Source organism: Oryzias melastigma, linkage group LG4 (assembly GCF_002922805.2).
Source record: "Oryzias melastigma strain HK-1 linkage group LG4, ASM292280v2, whole genome shotgun sequence".
Lineage (NCBI taxonomy): Eukaryota > Metazoa > Chordata > Actinopteri > Beloniformes > Adrianichthyidae > Oryzias > Oryzias melastigma.
Window position 1 is genome coordinate 30838261 of NC_050515.1, and position 17621 is coordinate 30855881.

The 17621-nt window shown below is 41.2% G+C and overlaps 1 protein-coding gene across 1 annotated transcript in view; it reads left to right on the plus strand.

The window, feature by feature from the left end:
• Positions 1 to 6022: 6022 nt before the first annotated feature.
• Positions 6023 to 17621, plus strand: part of lnx1 (ligand of numb-protein X 1) — a 41654-nt gene continuing 30055 nt past the window's right edge. Inside the window, exons 1-2 of the mRNA XM_036211721.1 lie at positions 6023 to 6286; positions 14046 to 14560. Coding sequence (XP_036067614.1) covers positions 14106 to 14560 — 455 coding nt within the window. The 5' untranslated portion in view covers positions 6023 to 6286; positions 14046 to 14105. The remainder of the gene's footprint in view (positions 6287 to 14045; positions 14561 to 17621) is intronic.

A 17621-nucleotide genomic window follows, 5' to 3' on the forward strand; every position in this document is an offset into this window, starting at 1 on the left:
ATAAGGGCTTCAGACCTAGGGTCACTCCTCGAGGCTGAGCCCCTTCCAGTCCAGGTACTGCTGACTGCAACCCTGGCAACAAGGTTCCATGATACAAAGACAATACTTCACTCATCAAGGTAAATTTGGTACCACCACAAGCCTCTGTCTCCTTTCCTTGCAAATGCAAGCCCCCCAACCATCCAGCTGTCTTTGTCGTAATAATTTCATTGTCTTGTTCCAATGGCAAAAAATGGTTTAGTTCAGAAACAAATAACATATAGGGCCATGTGGGCAGATCCCCCGTCTTAAAACTGAGCAGGAGTTGTAGATTCAGAGGAGAGAACCAACCCAGAGGACCAAACAGGCTTGACCTTGGAGACCTTGAGTGGTCCAGACAAAACGCCTCAGGGTTAACCTTCATGATTGGAAACAGACGCAGGAGTCCGATTCCTGGGCTCCACCCTGAAAATTAGATCCACACTGGAGAGCCAGACCTCCTGGCCTACCCTGAAAAGGGCTGAAACCCATGTTTCACAGTCAGCATACTTCAAGTAGAACTAGAGCAGAACCCTCAGAGCCCTTCATGAAAGTATGGAACAGAAACTTGAACAGTTGACCACCGAGCTTTTGGTAGGAAGCTCTGGATACTCCATATTCCCAGATACTCCAATACAAAAATGTTAGCTTTTTCTAAAAAAAAAAAAACTATGATATAAATGTAAAAACAATGGAAAAGATTTGTTGTTCCTTGAAAAGGGAAATGTGTGCTACGGGGATCAGGAAGCAACTGTTACCTCTGTAACGCCTCCTCCTCTTTCCAGTCAGAAAGCATAACATAACATTTAGAAAAGCTGATTCAAGGAGCCCCCACCATCGAGGTGCAGGACGGCACGTGAGCACTGAGGCCACCAGCCTCTATCACCCCCCTCCTCCCTGTGCTCAGGTTGCTGTTCAAGGCTCCGCCCACCCAGGGAGGACAAAAATGACCAACTTTTAAACTCAGACACAAGAGAAGAAAACTGAAAAGTGTTAAACTGGAATTCAAAAAACTAAGTTGGAGAGATGAAGCAGATGGGATGCGTGTCAGATAAGGAAGTACAGAAGCTACCCAGACTTTGGCTTCACCTGCACCTCTCTGTTTATGTACATTTCAGCAGCAGGGAGTTGTGGGATCAGCAGAAAACCAAGATGCAGGTTCAAGTCAGCACTTATAAAACTCAGTAGTCTAAGAAACAAAATTGTTGAGTCACAGAATCACATTTACACTCTTTATTGGTTAAAAGCAAGCGGGGGTTATTTGGTTCCTGAGCATATCAGGATGTGGTTTCATCTTTTTTCCTGACTCAGGTTTTTTTAGGAGTTTTTCCTTACTAGGATGGAGGGTATAAGGGCAGAGATAACCAGTTTTATTAAGTCTGTTTAGTTTTTAGTAGGGCTGTCAGATTTGTTGCGTTAAAAATGCATTCATCTGACGTGTGCTTGACGCAGACAATTTTTTTGACGCATTAATCGCGGACTTTCTCATACGTGCCTTTCCACACCGCGCGCGCGGGCGTCCCGCCCTCTAACTCACCGGCTGCTCTCACACTAGATCACGGGCGGGTCTCCAAACACCGAGCTGCGAGCTAAATCCGGCCGGCGCTAGGACCTGGAGAGCTCCTGCACCCTAACCCGGCTCCGGTTCGCGTCCAGTACCACGTCTGGTGGCACCGGCTCGCGTCCGGCGCCGAGAGCTGCGCACCCCCGACGTTCCGAACAGCAAGCGCACCGGGGGACGTTTTAAATGTTCTGGAGGTTTAAGCGTGATCCAGCCCCAGCATAGCGGCCTGTCTGCCGGCATATTCATCCGTGAGCTCCGCTGGACACGTCGGTGCATCGAGCTGCAGCCAGAGAACGCGGCGGCAGTAACAGACTGTCAAACTATCCACAGAGTATCCCGCTTTTCTCAGTCTTTAAGGTTTTAAAAAACAAAAGTTAAATGGAAATGATAAATCTCTATTTCATTGATTACTGTAGTTCAGCAGAGGAGGAAAAGATTTGGTCCTGACAAAAAATGAACATGAAAGTGTTATGGAAATGTTATTTTTGATGTTTTTTATTTTATTTTACTGAACGTTGATTGAAGTTTTGAATTTAAAATGCCCTTCACTTGCACTTGGGCTTTTGTTAGGCATTTTATGTTACAGCCTTTTATTGTTAAGAAAGTTTATCTCAATACAATGTTACAAAATAAAGTATTTCTGATGAAAACTATTAATTTTGTCATTCTTGTTTTCATAATTAATGTAGAACTGCTAAATTCCACGAACCACACATTTTTTTCCTTAAAAAAAGGCCAAATGTAAATTTGCGATTAATCGTGAGTTAACTCTGGACAATGCGATTAATCGCAATTAAGAATTTTAATCGCCTGACTGCTCTAGTTTTTAGTTATTGTTCATATTTTAGGACCGATTTTCTGCATCTGTAAAAATTACCTGCATAAAGCCCAATGAGGCAAATTTTCTTTGTGATTTTAGGCTATATAAATAAAATTAAAATGAATATTGGGGCTGCACTGTGGCGCAGTGGTTAGTGCTCTTGCCTCACAGTGAGAAGGCCCCAGTTCAAATCCTGGCTGGGGCATACGTGATGGACTTTGCACAAAAACATGGGAAAGCCTAAATATTTTTTTTTTAACTTTTTGTAGTGTTGGAAAGAAATAAAACTAAAGACACAAAAGCCAATTGTTCCTGAGTACAAGTACTTATATAATTAAAAATCAAATCAAGTAAAAGTAAACAATATCTTTAGTAAAGCTATACTGAAAAAACATTTTTTCTTTACAAAAACGTAATTTTTTTTAGATTAAAAGTAGCAGTAAGACCTTAGTCACAACTGCCCTTACGAGTGGAAATGGTCTGTCTGCAGGAAAAACATCGACAAATCTATCCAGGGCACACAGGTGGTCCCCAAGAAACGTTGAGATCATAGACGGATAAGTAAGAGTGAAGTAGGTGAGACACAAATGTGTCATTAAGATTTTTCATATTTTCAACCATCCTAAACCATGTGTAGTGTTCAAGGAGCCCATTGGTGCAGTTCATGCATGCAGCCTGACTGTTAGAAATGAGGACATTAGACAGAGTGTAGTTTGTGGGAGTCCTGCGCGTATTTACGTTTCACCTGCACTCCCCATGTGTCCAGTATTCAGTCAGTAAGGAGACAGTACTTTCACATCACTAACAACTAGAGTGTGAGATAAAACAGCATCACCTGTACGTCAAAAGTGCATGTAACTTACATCATCCTTAAAAATACTTCATGATACACTCAGCACACCTGAAGCATCCCTCCAGGTGGCCATATGAGCCTCATGGACACTGCAAGATACTCCTGCACTCCCTTTAACATATGGCTGCTTCTCTCCAAAGACACAGGGTTCTCGGTTTTGCAACTTTTAGTTCCTCATTGAAATACGTTTCAACCAGGGACCTGCCGTCAGGGGAGGCAGGTTAAACACTGCCTCACCTGCCATCACGATATGTGTAGCCCAACCCAGAAATGATGAAGGACCAGGAGACCAGGCTTGGTGGTGGAAGGTAAAACACTTAATAAATAGACGGAAACATGACCAGAACCCATGGAAAAACAAAAAATGGTGACTGAACAGAGCAGATGACCTGACCCAGAGGAACTGAAAACCAGACACTTTAATCCACTGAGGTTGATTAACTAAATGAAGACAGCTGTGGTTGATTAACCTGAACATAGTGAGACTGACAGGGAAAACAGAACATGACAAAACCTAAGCATAGATTCCTGACAGTACCCCTCCCCAAAAGGGTAGCTCCCAGATGCCCAAGACACCCAAGAGGAGGGGACCCTTACTAGCAAAACACAAGTCCAGAATACAGAGCTCCTGCAGCCAGACGGATGTGAGGGGCACCAGAACCTCTCCGCAGGAACAAGCAAGAAGAGGAGCAGACCCGGAGACTTTTGCGTATTTCCTGATTAATTTCAGGTTCCGTTGCGAGCTCTGCTGCACAGCAGTTTCCGTTTTTAAATGCTTATTAAAATATTTGGATTCTTGACATTTATTCTGTCTACTAGTGGGCCAATTAAGAAGTTATTTAATGTTTTAACCTACCGGTAGGTAAAATTTTTTTTTTTTTTTGTTAAAAAGATGAAAACAACCGTTGCAGAGGACCCCATTTTATTTTTCACCTTAGGCCCCCAGACAGCTGAGTCCACCACTGTCCATGACACTCCACGGGCCCAGAACACTCAACAACTCACAGCTTCTGTATGCATGCATACGATTAAGGCATTACTCGATGCCACCCATCTCTAATTACTTCATCTTCCCATTTGCTCTATGTTACCTGAGTATCACCATCTTCTCATGTGACTGCTGGCCCAATTTTTCAGGCAACAGTTCCCATTATCTGACTGCACCCAGAATCACTTAAATAAATTCAAAGCTGTTTGACAACCTCAGCCCCCTTTGGGTCTTTTTGCTTTACACTCTTTATGATTTAAATCTTAACCACATACAATTGAATAATTCTGACTGGTTTCAGTTAGTACAGGAAAAACTTAGCATCCGGCCAGCAAAGACCGGTGGGGCCATTTGGTTTCAAAGTGGGCAGAGAATGTGGGCCCCCAATAGGTTTGTCAACGATGGCTTAAGTGAGGACTCTGTAGTGGACAGTCGAGCTCGCTAGATCTCTACAGCTGAGCTTCCTATAGCATAGCTTGCTAGCTCAATACAGTGGAGCTCGCAGTAGAGCAACAGTAGGGCTTGCTAGCTCGCTACAGCGGAGATCACTAGCTTGGTAGTGCGAAGTTTTGTAGCTCTTACAGCACAGCTCGCTACAGTGGATCTCACTAGCTCAGTATAGCAGAGCTCGCTAGCTCGCTACAGTAGAGCTCGATAGCGTGCTACACGTCGACTGGGAGGCTGACTAGCGTAGCATGCCAACCAATCCACTGAGTATCCACTTAAGCCAATGTGGACAAACACAGTTGGAGCTCCTACAGAAACTGTTGACAAACCCATCGGGCCACATTTTCTGACACTTTAAAACCAAATGGGCCTCACCTAGCCTTGCTGGCTGGGCATCATCAGCTTCAGTTTTAGGTCCAGTTTTCTTCTTATAGAAGCTACAATTTATATTTGTTCTGCAAATTTAAAGATAGCAAAAAATATGCCAACTTTAAAAGCAGCTGTGGGTTTTTTTAATGTGAGGGACTTCTACTTCCATGGATCTGATGCCCACACACAAACCTCTAGGTTATTAAGTCAGTTTTCTTGACTGAACTCTGTTCTCTGAGTGTGCAGAGGTGGGCAGGAGTGTGTGTCAGTCACTCCAGCAACTAATTTGTTCTGCCTGAGTCCTTCTGAGTCACTGCTTCTCTGATTTTCATTCCATTTTTGGACTATCCCTGTAATTATCTTCAATATAAAAGCCAGATCTCTGTTTTGAAACGTGTTTTATTTTTATTACCTTATTAATTTTATTTAAACCACTAAAAACATCTGATGGAATTTTGTGGAATGAATTTCTACTTCTGATTCTTGATGCAGAATGTCTTTAGCTGACGTCCTACATCCTCGTAGTGATGAATCTCTCCCACTTTGAGAATATCCAGGATTAATTGGTTGAATGTTTCAGTTTTTCTCACATCGGGATGACTCAGAGCTGAAGCACCTGTGGATCTGAAAGGAAGAAAATGGAGAGGTGGAAGGCACATGTGCAGTCCAAGATAACAAATGTTTTTGTGCGAAGTCCATCACATAATAACTTTGTAAAAGACGCTGTAATCTAAGAAAAACTACCCAGAGAGAAGGCGATCGTGTGCGTGTGTCCATTGGTTCCATGTCATTTTCACTAAGAGCTTCATGACTTTGTCACATTTGCTTTCAGCATGAGTCTTTGACACATCCAGTTTCTCCTGAACTCCCACAGCAGGTTTGGGCAGTTCTTTTGTTTATCATTTTGGCTCCGCCCTTTCCCGAACGACTTCCTGATCACCTTGGCCGGTTAGAGGTGAGCAGACTTTCAGCTCACGCAGGAGCTCTGCTGCTCTCACTGGATTAATCCCGGAGAACCCCTTGAAGACCAACGGTGGGATAGCATTTCACCACTCCAGGAGCAACCTGCCAACCAACAGGCCTCCAAAGAGGGACAAAGTCCTGTTTCATGAATCATTGAACCCTCCCTTCCTCCCCACCTCCTCTCTGAAGGGTTTAATGTTACACCAACTGTAAGGCTTTACCTGGCCAGGTGAGCTGCACCGCTGAAAGTGACCGTCAAGTTATGTAAGTATAGATTCCTTCTTCAGTTATTTTCCAGACTTTTATGGGTATCTGTTCCCCAAAGCCTCGAATAGTTCAACTCTAAACTTCTCAGCGATCGTGGTGTTCTTCTGAACGTTTTGCATGTGTGATTTGCATTGAATCTCTGGCTGTGTGTGTTAGCACTTTCCCTTTTAGAATCAAGTAAGTGTCGGCACCGTGACCCCATCATGATTGCAAGTTCTTTCACTCGCCGAGTGTGTGTGCGTGTGTGGGTGTGTGTGTGAGCTGCACATCTGTCTACAGCTGCTCATCCAGACGGAGGTGTCAGGGAGATTGCTGTGAACTCTCAGGGACAAGCAGTCGCACACAAACACACATGTGGGCTTTGTGTAGAGATTAGTGAAAGATTATAGCACTGTACTAAAATTGTAGCATCCCATAGTATGACAGAACAGAATGTGGCAGGTCATGGTACACACAGAAAACATGATTAAATATAATGCTAGAGTATTTCCCGATTTTAAAATAATATTTAAAATATATATGTATCTAATTTATGCATAACTGGATTGGCAGCTTCCCAAAAGGGGAGAAAACAGTTTGTCATGATAGGCCCATCAGCATCAGAGACCAGGATGATTGTTTGTGGTGTCCCACAAGGATCAATATTGGGTCCTACATTGTTCAGTTTTTATGTAGATGATATAACATTTCAAGTTTGTGTTGTTTGTTGATGACAGCAGTATATTTTTTTCTAGTGATGATTGTAAATAGCTCTTCAACATGAAAAATATTGAGTTAAGTAAGTTTAAAAAGTGGATGGATTCTAACAAATTATCTCTTAATGTAAGCAAAACAAAAGTAATGTTCTTTGGAAACTATAAGTTCAGTTCTGAATCTTTCATAAAAATGAATGAGACCACAATTGAGAGGGTAACTGAGCTTAAATTCCTAGGAATTACTATGGGCAGTAAACTGTGTTGGAAGTCACAGATCAGACACACAAACTAAAGTATCCAAAAGTTGAAATAAATCTAAATCTATCTAAAAAAATATGTCTCTTTTCTTTTTATTTAAATGACAGAGTCCCAGAACACCCAAATATAAATAGAACAACATATTTTTCTGTTTTACTTTGTGAAACTTTCCACAGAGGTGTCATGGTTGAATCCAGTTCCATGGAACTGTGCGCTGTCTTTGTTTCCAGTGTTTTGTGCCCTGTGGTTACGACATAGATGCTCTCAGTGCAGTTAAAAAAAAACTCTGATACTTACAGGAATTTTTCAGCTTTTTGTGGCAAGTCAGAACATAGCCAACTGCCTCCGTGTGCTGGATCTTACATGCAGTCTGTTGCTTTAATGCTCACGGCCTCAAAGGAATTCGTGCCACAAATCATCTGGTTACTGAATGTTCAGAAAATACAAAGTGTTGTGTTTTCATAAATTAAAGTTTAATTTCTGTTTGGCAATGATCTTTCCTTATAAAAAATTTAGTCATGTAAAAATGGGTCTCTGTTCAGGAAAACATGTCTAACGTTTTATGACGTTTTAGGATGTTTTTGGGGTTTATGAACACAGTTTAACCCTTTAACACTGGAGCTCCAGTGTTTCTGTTCTTTCATTTACTGTAACTTTTCAACCGTTAACACAAGCGGACGCCGCCATGTTGGAGCCAGTTGACATCAGTAAGGAGTGATTGGTCTGAACTACATTTTTAACACTTTTTAACATTACAATAAATAACCCTTAAATGACTTTCAATATTTTACTCTAAATAAAATATATTTTGTCAAAATTATACAAGTTAGAAATGAGCACAAGATAACATTGGACCATTAGTAACAATAAAATAAAATGATCTGGAGGGCCGGATAGAATTACCCAGAGGGCCGGATCTGGCCCCCGGGCCTTGACTTTGACACGTGTGGTCTGGGGCAACATTTCTATGGCAACTACTCTCACCAATCAGGAGAGAGCATGTTGGGAGGCCTCACCTCTTCCACTGAGAATCTGTCAATCAAATGCTTTATTGAGGCACCTGATTGACCAGTTTATAACTTATAGAACTATCACTACTGACAAAAAATATCAGTAAAAAATCAAGATCAAGAACATGTTTAAAAAATATATTAGATCTGACAAATAGATTGAGTAATAACTGTTTATTCCTCTATAGAAATCTGTAAGATTTTGGATTCTTTAAACAAGCGAGTACTTCCTGTTTGGAATGTCGGGGGGAGGAGTCACTCAGTCCAGTTCTCATGTGCAGTAATTATTTGTTTTACAGGAGGCCTTTATGAGTTGTAACAACTGGTGGTGACTATTACAGCTTTTGTTTGTTTTTTCTTTTATGGTCTGACATTGGCTAACATGTTCAGGAGCTGCTTCTTGTTCCTTCTGAAGCCTGTTGCTGAGTACCAAGCGCTGGAATAATTTGCTCTAACATGAGTCACAGTCATTTATGGTTCCCTCACAACACCACACCTGCTGTGGGTGTTTCAGTCGAAGGAGCAGGCTTTCAGCAGAAAAACACAGTACATGCATGTGGAGATCTATTCTATTCTTCTCTTTTTACTCCTCTCTACCCTACTCTGTTCTACTCTACTCCATTCTATTCTATTCTATTCTATTCTACCATCCTTTGGTCTAATATAGCTTGCTCTACTCTATTATCTTCTACTTTACTCTATTCTTCTTGACCCTACTCTACTCTATTGTACTCTACTCTATTCTACTTTACTCTACCCAAGTCTACTCTATTCTACTCTACTGCATTTTACTCTACTCTATTAAACTCTACTTTTCTCTATTCTACTCTACTCTGTTGTATCCTACTTTACTCTATTCTACTCCAATCTACTCCTTTTCTACTCTACTCTATTCTACTTTACTGTATTCTACCCTAGTCTATTACTCAATTATGTTTTACCATATTCTACTCGATTCCATTCTATTAGACTTTACTATACTTTATCCGAGTCTACTCTATTCTACTCCACTCTATTTTAATGTACTTAAACTTATTCTACTTTACTCCATTATAGTATACTCTATTATACTATTCCACTATTCTGCTTTACTCTTTTCTATTCTACTTTACTCTAGTCTACTGGTTGTGGAGCGACCACAACCAGTAGGTTGAAGGTTTGTTTTGCTTGATTGCTTCAGGTGTAATCTGGTTTGTCTGATTGAAGTTGAGGAGTGGAGGTGTACACAGCAACACAATGAGTGCGGGAATGCTGACACGGTCGCTGAAACCTCGTCACCGGCTTGTTTTCCCAACAAGGCATCCGCGCTGTGCGCCGTGGTTAACTTCCCCGATCACAGACAGGAAACCTGAGAAGGTTGAAGAGCAGGGGGAATAATGGAGAGAGCGAGCTGTCGTCCTACGCCAAATGGAAAGTCTGGATGTTGTATTTACAGTCTAAACACGGCTTTTTCTTTGAAATAAAACTTGAAACACAAATATGGAAAGAAAAATCCCTTTTTTTTGTTTGTTTGTTTAGACATTGAAATAAACATTAGCTCGTTAATAAAACATTTGTTTTGTGTCAAAGCCCTTGGCCCTTTAGTGCTGTCATCCTTTCACTTCAGGGATTAAGAACGACCCAGAGAGAGCTGATGCTCCAGGCACAGGTGTGTCCTTGGAATATGCCGGTCTGTTAAAAGAGGTGTGTGCGGGCAAACATTAGTATGTGCCCCCGCCTGCAGAAACATGATAAATTATTTCTACACGCCGATCTTCATGTCTAATTCAGCTTTTTTATGCTTTTCAGACGTTAGATCCGTCTATTCCAGTGATGTGGATGTCATTCTTGTTGTTTCAACCAAAAGAGGAAGATGTCAGGACTGTCCTGTGATGTAATTCTTAGTGTTAATGCATTTAATGTTCACAAACATTCATGGATTTTTACCACAAAGCTTCTGGAAAGCAGACATTAGCCTCTGAACTCTGGCAGAGATTCTCCAGCCCACAACACCTCAAAGCGAGTTATTTTATGCCATCTTACGAGCTGCGAGCTCAGAACTGTCCCTGTGGAACTCTGTCTATTCCTGTAAACAAACAGCAATTCCCACCGCATCCTTTTGCACTACATTCTGCCCAAAGCCCCCGTTTCCCCCTCACGTTTCCAGCTGTGACAGCATAACTCCAGTTAATTAATCTCCCACAGTGAAGTGCATGTGCACACATCAACCACAGGAAAAAACGTCCCACCTGAATTGTTGATCATCCTCCAGAAAATCTCCAGCATCCGCGTGTGAAAACAGGTTTTAAGGAGATTATGTTGAAGAGAGTATCAAACCACTCTGATATTTCATTTCCCTTAAATCACTGCTGTTTTCATCTCCTACTGGCTTTTGCTCTACTTTTCTCTCCTCGCCTGTCTGCAGTTTTCCTGGGATGAAAGCGCTCGCTTCCATAGATCAGGCCAGATCTCAGAAGCAGCAGGTGCCACAAAGAGAGTGATGAATCGTCTGTGTCGCCACAAGTTCTCAGGAGGAAACTTCATCGTCTTTAAGACTACTGGGCATCTTCTTTTTAGCCGTCACAAGCTGCTGCGTGTCTGTTTCATTCAGACAGGTCCCATATGGTTTCAAAGTGGGCAGAAAATGTGGGCCACAAATGGGTTTATCCACAGTTTCTGTGGTGGCCCCACCTGAGTTTTATCACATTAACTGGACACTCAGTGGGTTGACTCGCTATGCTAGCTAGCCGCCCAATTGGCAGCAAAGCTTGCTAGATTGCCACAGCAGAGAATGCTAGCTTGATACACCAGAGCTCGCAACAGTGGAGCTCGTTAGCTCAATACCCTTTAGCTCGCTAGCTCATTACATCGGAGCTCGCTAGCTTGAAACATCGGAGCTCGCTAGCCCATTACATCGGAGCTCGGTAGCTCGAAACAGCAGAGCTTGCTAGCTTATTACAGTGGAGCTTGCTAGCTTGACACAGCGGAGCTCCCTAGCTCAATACAGTGGAGCCCGCTACAGCAGAGCTCACTTGCTCTCTATTGCGGAGCTCACCACAGTAGAGCCCGCTAGTTGCTACACTGAAGCTTACTAGCTTAATACACCTGTGCTCGCAACAGTAGAGCCCCACTACAGCGGAACTTGCTACCTCAATACAGCGGAGCTCACTAGCTTGATCCTGCAGAGGTTGCTAGCTCGATACAGCAGAGCTAGCTAGCTCACTATAGAGTTCGATAGTGTCCTACGCATCCACCGGGCGTCTGGCTAGCAAAGCAAGCCAGCCCACTGATCGCCCATTTAAGCCAAACACACTTGGGGGCACCACAGAATATGCAGATAAACCCAATCAGGGCACACATTTTCTGCACACTTTGAAACCAAATGGGACTCACTTAACCTTGGTGGCTGAGAATATAGAACAAGATAGTTTAATTTGACCTAACTGCGAACATGAACATTGCGAGTTACACATCCAAATCTTCTGCTTTTTAAAGCCTATTCAGCATGTATGAGTGTGGGAATGTGTTCTAGCACTTGAATTATATTTATATTTTGTTGACTTCACAAGTTTTGAATCCGGTGCTGTTTCTTTTTTAACAAGATCTAGTCACTCATTAAGCAGCCAAGACCCACTCATGGCTTCAGAAACAAAGCAAGCAGAGAGCCAACACGGTTACTGTTGCCAGGGTGACGTGTGCCTGACTGAGCCCATCTGTTTGTGTCCATGTGCCCGAGGAGCCAGCCTGTTCTGGAGATGACGTGCACAGTGGCTCGCCCGTAATCTAAATCTCAATGTATACCTGAGCCACAACTAATAACCATTTGCCGTGACGAAAATGATGTCATATCCTGGTGTGGATTAACAGAGGTTGTCATGCAGCCTGAGCAGCAGAGAGCTGGAGGCTCGTTTGTGTCAGTCTGAAAAATGTTGTTCTTGCATGCAGAGAAAGAAATGCCACCATCTAGTCTCTGTGCTGGTACTTAGACTCAAACAAAAAGAGACAGCTGCTTAAATCTGCTGAAATAAAGAGTGACGCTTTCATACGAGCAATCTCATGAATACTGAGACCTATAGATCCACTTGTTTCTGTTCCTGAAAGAAATGGCCTTTAAAGCATTTACAACCTGACACAGATTCATTTTCAGGTTTATCTACATTTGTGGCTCGTTGAAGATCTAAACCTCAGGTTATGACTCTTCCAGATACTACATATATACATATTTAGGGGTGTAGTAATCGACCTTATCAATACTGCATTATATTTACAACCATTTGGCAAAGACGTGACTATGGATTATTATTGGATTATTCTGATGTGCAAAAACAACAGTGAGCTGAACTTTATCAAACTAAAATGTGAATGGATTTAACATTCATTCATGTTTGTTTGTTCACATATTTAATTGATTATCTTGAAAAAGTACAAGGAATCTGGAAAACTTCACCTGCACCCCTCAGTACGAGGTATTTATCTCTGAGTCACACAGGTGGAAGTTTGGGATAAAAATGTTCTGGATCCGTTTTAGGTCAGTGAGTCGGATTGTTGAATGAACCAGAATCGATTATGAATCGTATCGTCAGTCACAAATTATGCCATGAATTGAATCGTTGTTCAAACGGATCGTTACATCTCTGTGATTTTATCCACTGGTTTTTTTAGACACTATCTGCTTGTCATTGCCATGTTTTTATTTAAAATAAATGAAATTTGTTAAAATATTTTTTTTGTGTGGACATAATTATGAGCACTGTTTTTTTCTTGTTCAGGGAGGGAAAGGTATTGGAAAATGATGCATTTCATTCTGCTGAATGAAACCAAACTTTTATCAAGGCTGCAATAAGGTTCAATAACAGGAAAAGCTGACTGAGTATCTATTGAATTTGATCATTTTATTTGTTTTTATTGTTAGTATTTTGGGCTAATTTTTAATAAATGTATTTATGCTTTACACAATCCTCGTTTTATCGTGTTTTCATAGTGTTACTTTTAGTATCATTTATGTTTATGCTTATGGTATGTGTGCTGAATTTATTAAAGTGTTCTCTTCTCTACTCTTCTCTACTCTACAATACTCTACTATTACATACTCTGCTTTACTCTATTCTCATCTATTGTATTCGTTTTTACTCTATTATACTCTATTCTACTCTACCGTACACTACCTTACTCTTTTCTACTCTATTCCTTTATAGTTTATTCTACTCTACTCTACTGTACTCTATTTTACTCTACGTTAATCTTTTACACTCTACTGTAATTCTAATCTCCTCAATTATATTCTACTTTACCCTATTGTACTTTAGTATGTTATACTTTACTCTATTATACTCTATTCTACTTTACTGTACCCTACATTACTATTTTCTACTGTACTATATCAAACCCTTATAATTTACTCTATTCTACTTTATTCTATTCTACTCTACCTTACTCCATTTTACTCTACTGTACTCTACTCCATTCCATTCTATTCTACTTGATTCTACTCTTCTCTATTAAACTGTACTTTACTTGATTCTACTTTACCCAATATCCTTTACTCTATTCTACTCTACTCTACCTTGTTCTACTCTGTTCTGCTCTATTCTATTATACTCAACTACATTCTGTCCTACTCCACTCACCTTTTACTGATTAATGGATTCTTTCTAATTTGAGAAAAAATGTTGAACGTTTCAAACAGCTGAGTCATTTGTGTAAATATTCTAGAGTATCTTGCTCATTTATTCATTAAGTGTCTTTTGAATGCCAGAAGAAACATGAACATCTTGTTGTTGTCTTGCACTAATATTGTGTTTATATTTGTCACAGGTTTTCGCTGCAGATTTCGTCTCTTCAAGTTCCAACATGACCTCCTGAATCTGTCCTACCATGAGCATTTACGAGGAGAGCACTCAGCCGGTGGGCGCCACCGCGATGGTTGAGGCATGTGCTGAGCCTCTCTCCCCATCCAACCTCGGACTGTTGTCTCCGCCTCCCGACCTGTGTGCCGCATGCGGCACTAGTCACAGGCTGGAGGAGAACCACGAGTACTTGTACCAGGACGAGGTGGACGACGATCTGGTCTGCCAGATCTGCCTGCAGCCGCTCATCCGGCCTCTGGACACGCCCTGTGGACACACCTACTGCCAGGAGTGCCTGACCAGCTTCCTGCTGGAAAGCGATTTCTGCCCCGTGTGCCGTACCCCCCTCATGCTGCAGAGCTGCAGGAAGCCCAGCCTGCTGGTACATAAGCTGCTGGACAAGCTGATGATCGCCTGCCCCTTCACAGAGCACTGCACTGAAAAACTGGCCCGAGGACACCTGGAAGACCACATCAAGAACAGGTAGGCTGGAGGAGGGAGGTCAGCCACCACTCAGGAAACACCAGCAAGCTCTTCTTCTGCTCTCTGATTCTGATCAAATCAATAATGACATTCACTTTGAGTTTCCCATCCTTCTCTGCGCATCATCATCGACCCGCAGCTCCAGTCCCAATGAGGAAGGTTGCTCCTCCCACAGACCCGACTCCTGTCTGTAAAACCCATTCTCTGCTTTCATTAATGCCCAGTAGCACTCTTCCAGCCCAAACGCTCCTCAGATAATCAATACATCTCACCAAACACACGAGCAGTGGAGCTTAACATCAAAACACCAGCTTCCTAAATCTCCTTGAACCCAAAAAAGAGACATTTCTTTCCATCTGTGTCCCTGTTGGTTTGTCTCCGTGAGAGGTGTGGATCTCTGAGGCGCTCTCCTGTACTAAGAGGGTGTTATGTGTGGAGGTGATGGGCCTCGTCCTCTGAGACGCCTGCTCTCAGTGCAGGGATGTGGAAACGTCTCACTGAAAAACCCGTTTCAACATTTCCATCACGCTCTGGCTGCTGGAGCTGGGAATTGATTGAACTTTAGACGGAACAGATTTGGTTTGATAAAAATTTTTACCTCAATCAATTTAAAGTAGAACAAAAGCAGTGTAATCAGTGTGACAGTCTGAGCTGGAGTGGTTGAAAAAGGTGAAGTAAATGTCAGATTTAAACACAAGAGACCTAAACTTAGATCCCATTTCCATGAAGCTTTTTTGTTTTTCCACCAGTGTCCTAAAGTTCTCCTGGTTCTGACCAAAAATGTTGACATTCTTTCTCAGAATTGGGGGAAAAAATAAAAAAATTCCTCACATTTTTTATTGGAATGACAGAATTACACAAGAGAACCTTTGGGTTCTCATTTGGATTATGTCAGGACTAAAGCCAGAGGAGAGTGGCGGGACGTTCACAGCCTGAGTGTGAATCCGTCCGTTTGTTCCTGGATGTCAGTGATAACTCAGTTCATCATCTCCAGATTCTCCAAATCTAGAATATGTCATGATTGAGACCAACAAGATTAAAGCTGATTCTCTAATCAAATCATTCATGACCTCTACGATGAGTTGAATTTCTTCTTTTGATAAATGTTCACAAACCTTGAACAAAATATTTCCTTTGTGGTTTTTTCGATTGCTTTGATCACTAGTTGCTCTATTCCAGCCTTCTGCATGTGAGAGCTCGTACGAGATGTTCGTGACACGCCTGTGTTTCTGTTCTGAGGGTATTAGTCAGAGTCTCAGATGCTTTGGGTTTTACTATTTTTAGTCTCTAGTTTCAAATTTACATTTTGCAAAACCACATTCTTCATTGGATTTTTGGATTCATGAAAGTTTAAAACCATTTCAGATCAGTGAGAATCCTGTCGATGAAGTGCAGTGGTTAAAAGGTAAAAGCAGAGCAATGCACTGTGGGTATTTTTAAAAAACTTCGGGAGAAAATAAAACAATCATTATAAGAACTTCTTGCTAAAGTAGAGAATGTAGAAATAGATGAAGTAATTTAAAATTCTAATATTATCCAGTAGAAACAATGCGCAGCATGAACCAACAATAGATCCGGTTTTATTTTATACTTGAATACTTATATATGTATTTATCCTCAATCCGAACCCTTGTGGTACTGATAATTACCGCCTAATTGTATGAATGCACAGTAAGCATTCACACAAAAGTGAATTTCCTGCTCTTTTCTGTACATTTTTTCGGCACGTAAAAACTCAATCACACTTTCAAACTATTTTAGCAATCTTGGAATAAAATCGTTCAGCTCGTTCAGGACATTATTGCATGCATTTCTCGTATTCAAAAACGTTATCATTTTTAAGATATGAATGAGTAATTACCCAAATTCTTCAAAAACTTTGAAAGTTGTGAAATTCTACATACTGTCAGCTACAGACACCATTCAAACATTAAAACGTTCAGTACCTGGAATTTTTAGGATAGTTTGGAATTTAACTTTTAATTTAGCAACATGATAGCTGTTTGGGTTAATTTAGACTTCTAGTTTGAGGCTAACTTGGAGTTTAGCTAATATATTAGGATTATGCTAGCTGTTTTAGCTAAATTTGACAATTTAAGTTATGTAGGCTAACTTGGAGTTTAGTTAATATTTTTGCATTATGCTAGTTGTTTTAGCAAAATTAGACATTTTTTGAGTTTTTTTGGTTGTTTTAGCATTTAGCTAATATTTTGGCTAACTACCAGCTTCAGCGTCTCAGCTTTCAGCTTGAGCATTTTTAGCTATTGGTTAAAGCATTTTCAACTAATAACTCAGTGTCCACATCCAGCTTACAGCATTCACACTTTCATTAACGCAGGAAAGGCTATATATCCAGTCAAAACTTGTTCCAGATCTGGATCGACCAGCTCGAATCGTGAAGCTCCTCATTCACATTTGAGAGAAGTTCTCGAAATAAAGATTATGAGATTTCTTTAAAACCCAGTCTGATGAATTTGGTGCTTTTGGTGCTTTCAACATGTTGTTTGTTGTGGCATTTTCTGATGGTGGAGGACATATATAAAGAAAATGAAGAATTTATTCCATATATGAGGATTTTTCTATTGAAATTGTTATAAATCAGGACCAGATGAAAAAATCCCGTGTGAAAACCTCTCAGTTGTGACAGAAACTGCAATGGGAAGGCCACAAGCAATGATAGGTTAGTGTGTTTACAGTAAACCTGCTCACAGTTTCTCCCAATGTAATGAAAATAGAAAGAAAAGGTTGAATAAATCCTTGAATTGATGACTGGTAGGTTGTGATAAAGTGTGGTGTTGTTCTGGAGGTATCAGATGATCAAACATCACTACAGAGTCAAAAGACTCTTCCTCCCTGCATGGTTTTGTGCTGCAGCTCAGCTCTTCATCAACCTCTGCCAAAACCTCCAGCTATAGGGGTGACCAAACACATAGGAGGGCAGTTAAACTGTTTGACTGCATGAGCATTTAAATATGAGGAATCCTCCTCCGATGTGAGGAAACAGCTGGAGGTGGGCGTGGCTGCCTGTACATTGTAATTCCATTTTTGTGAGTGAGCGTGT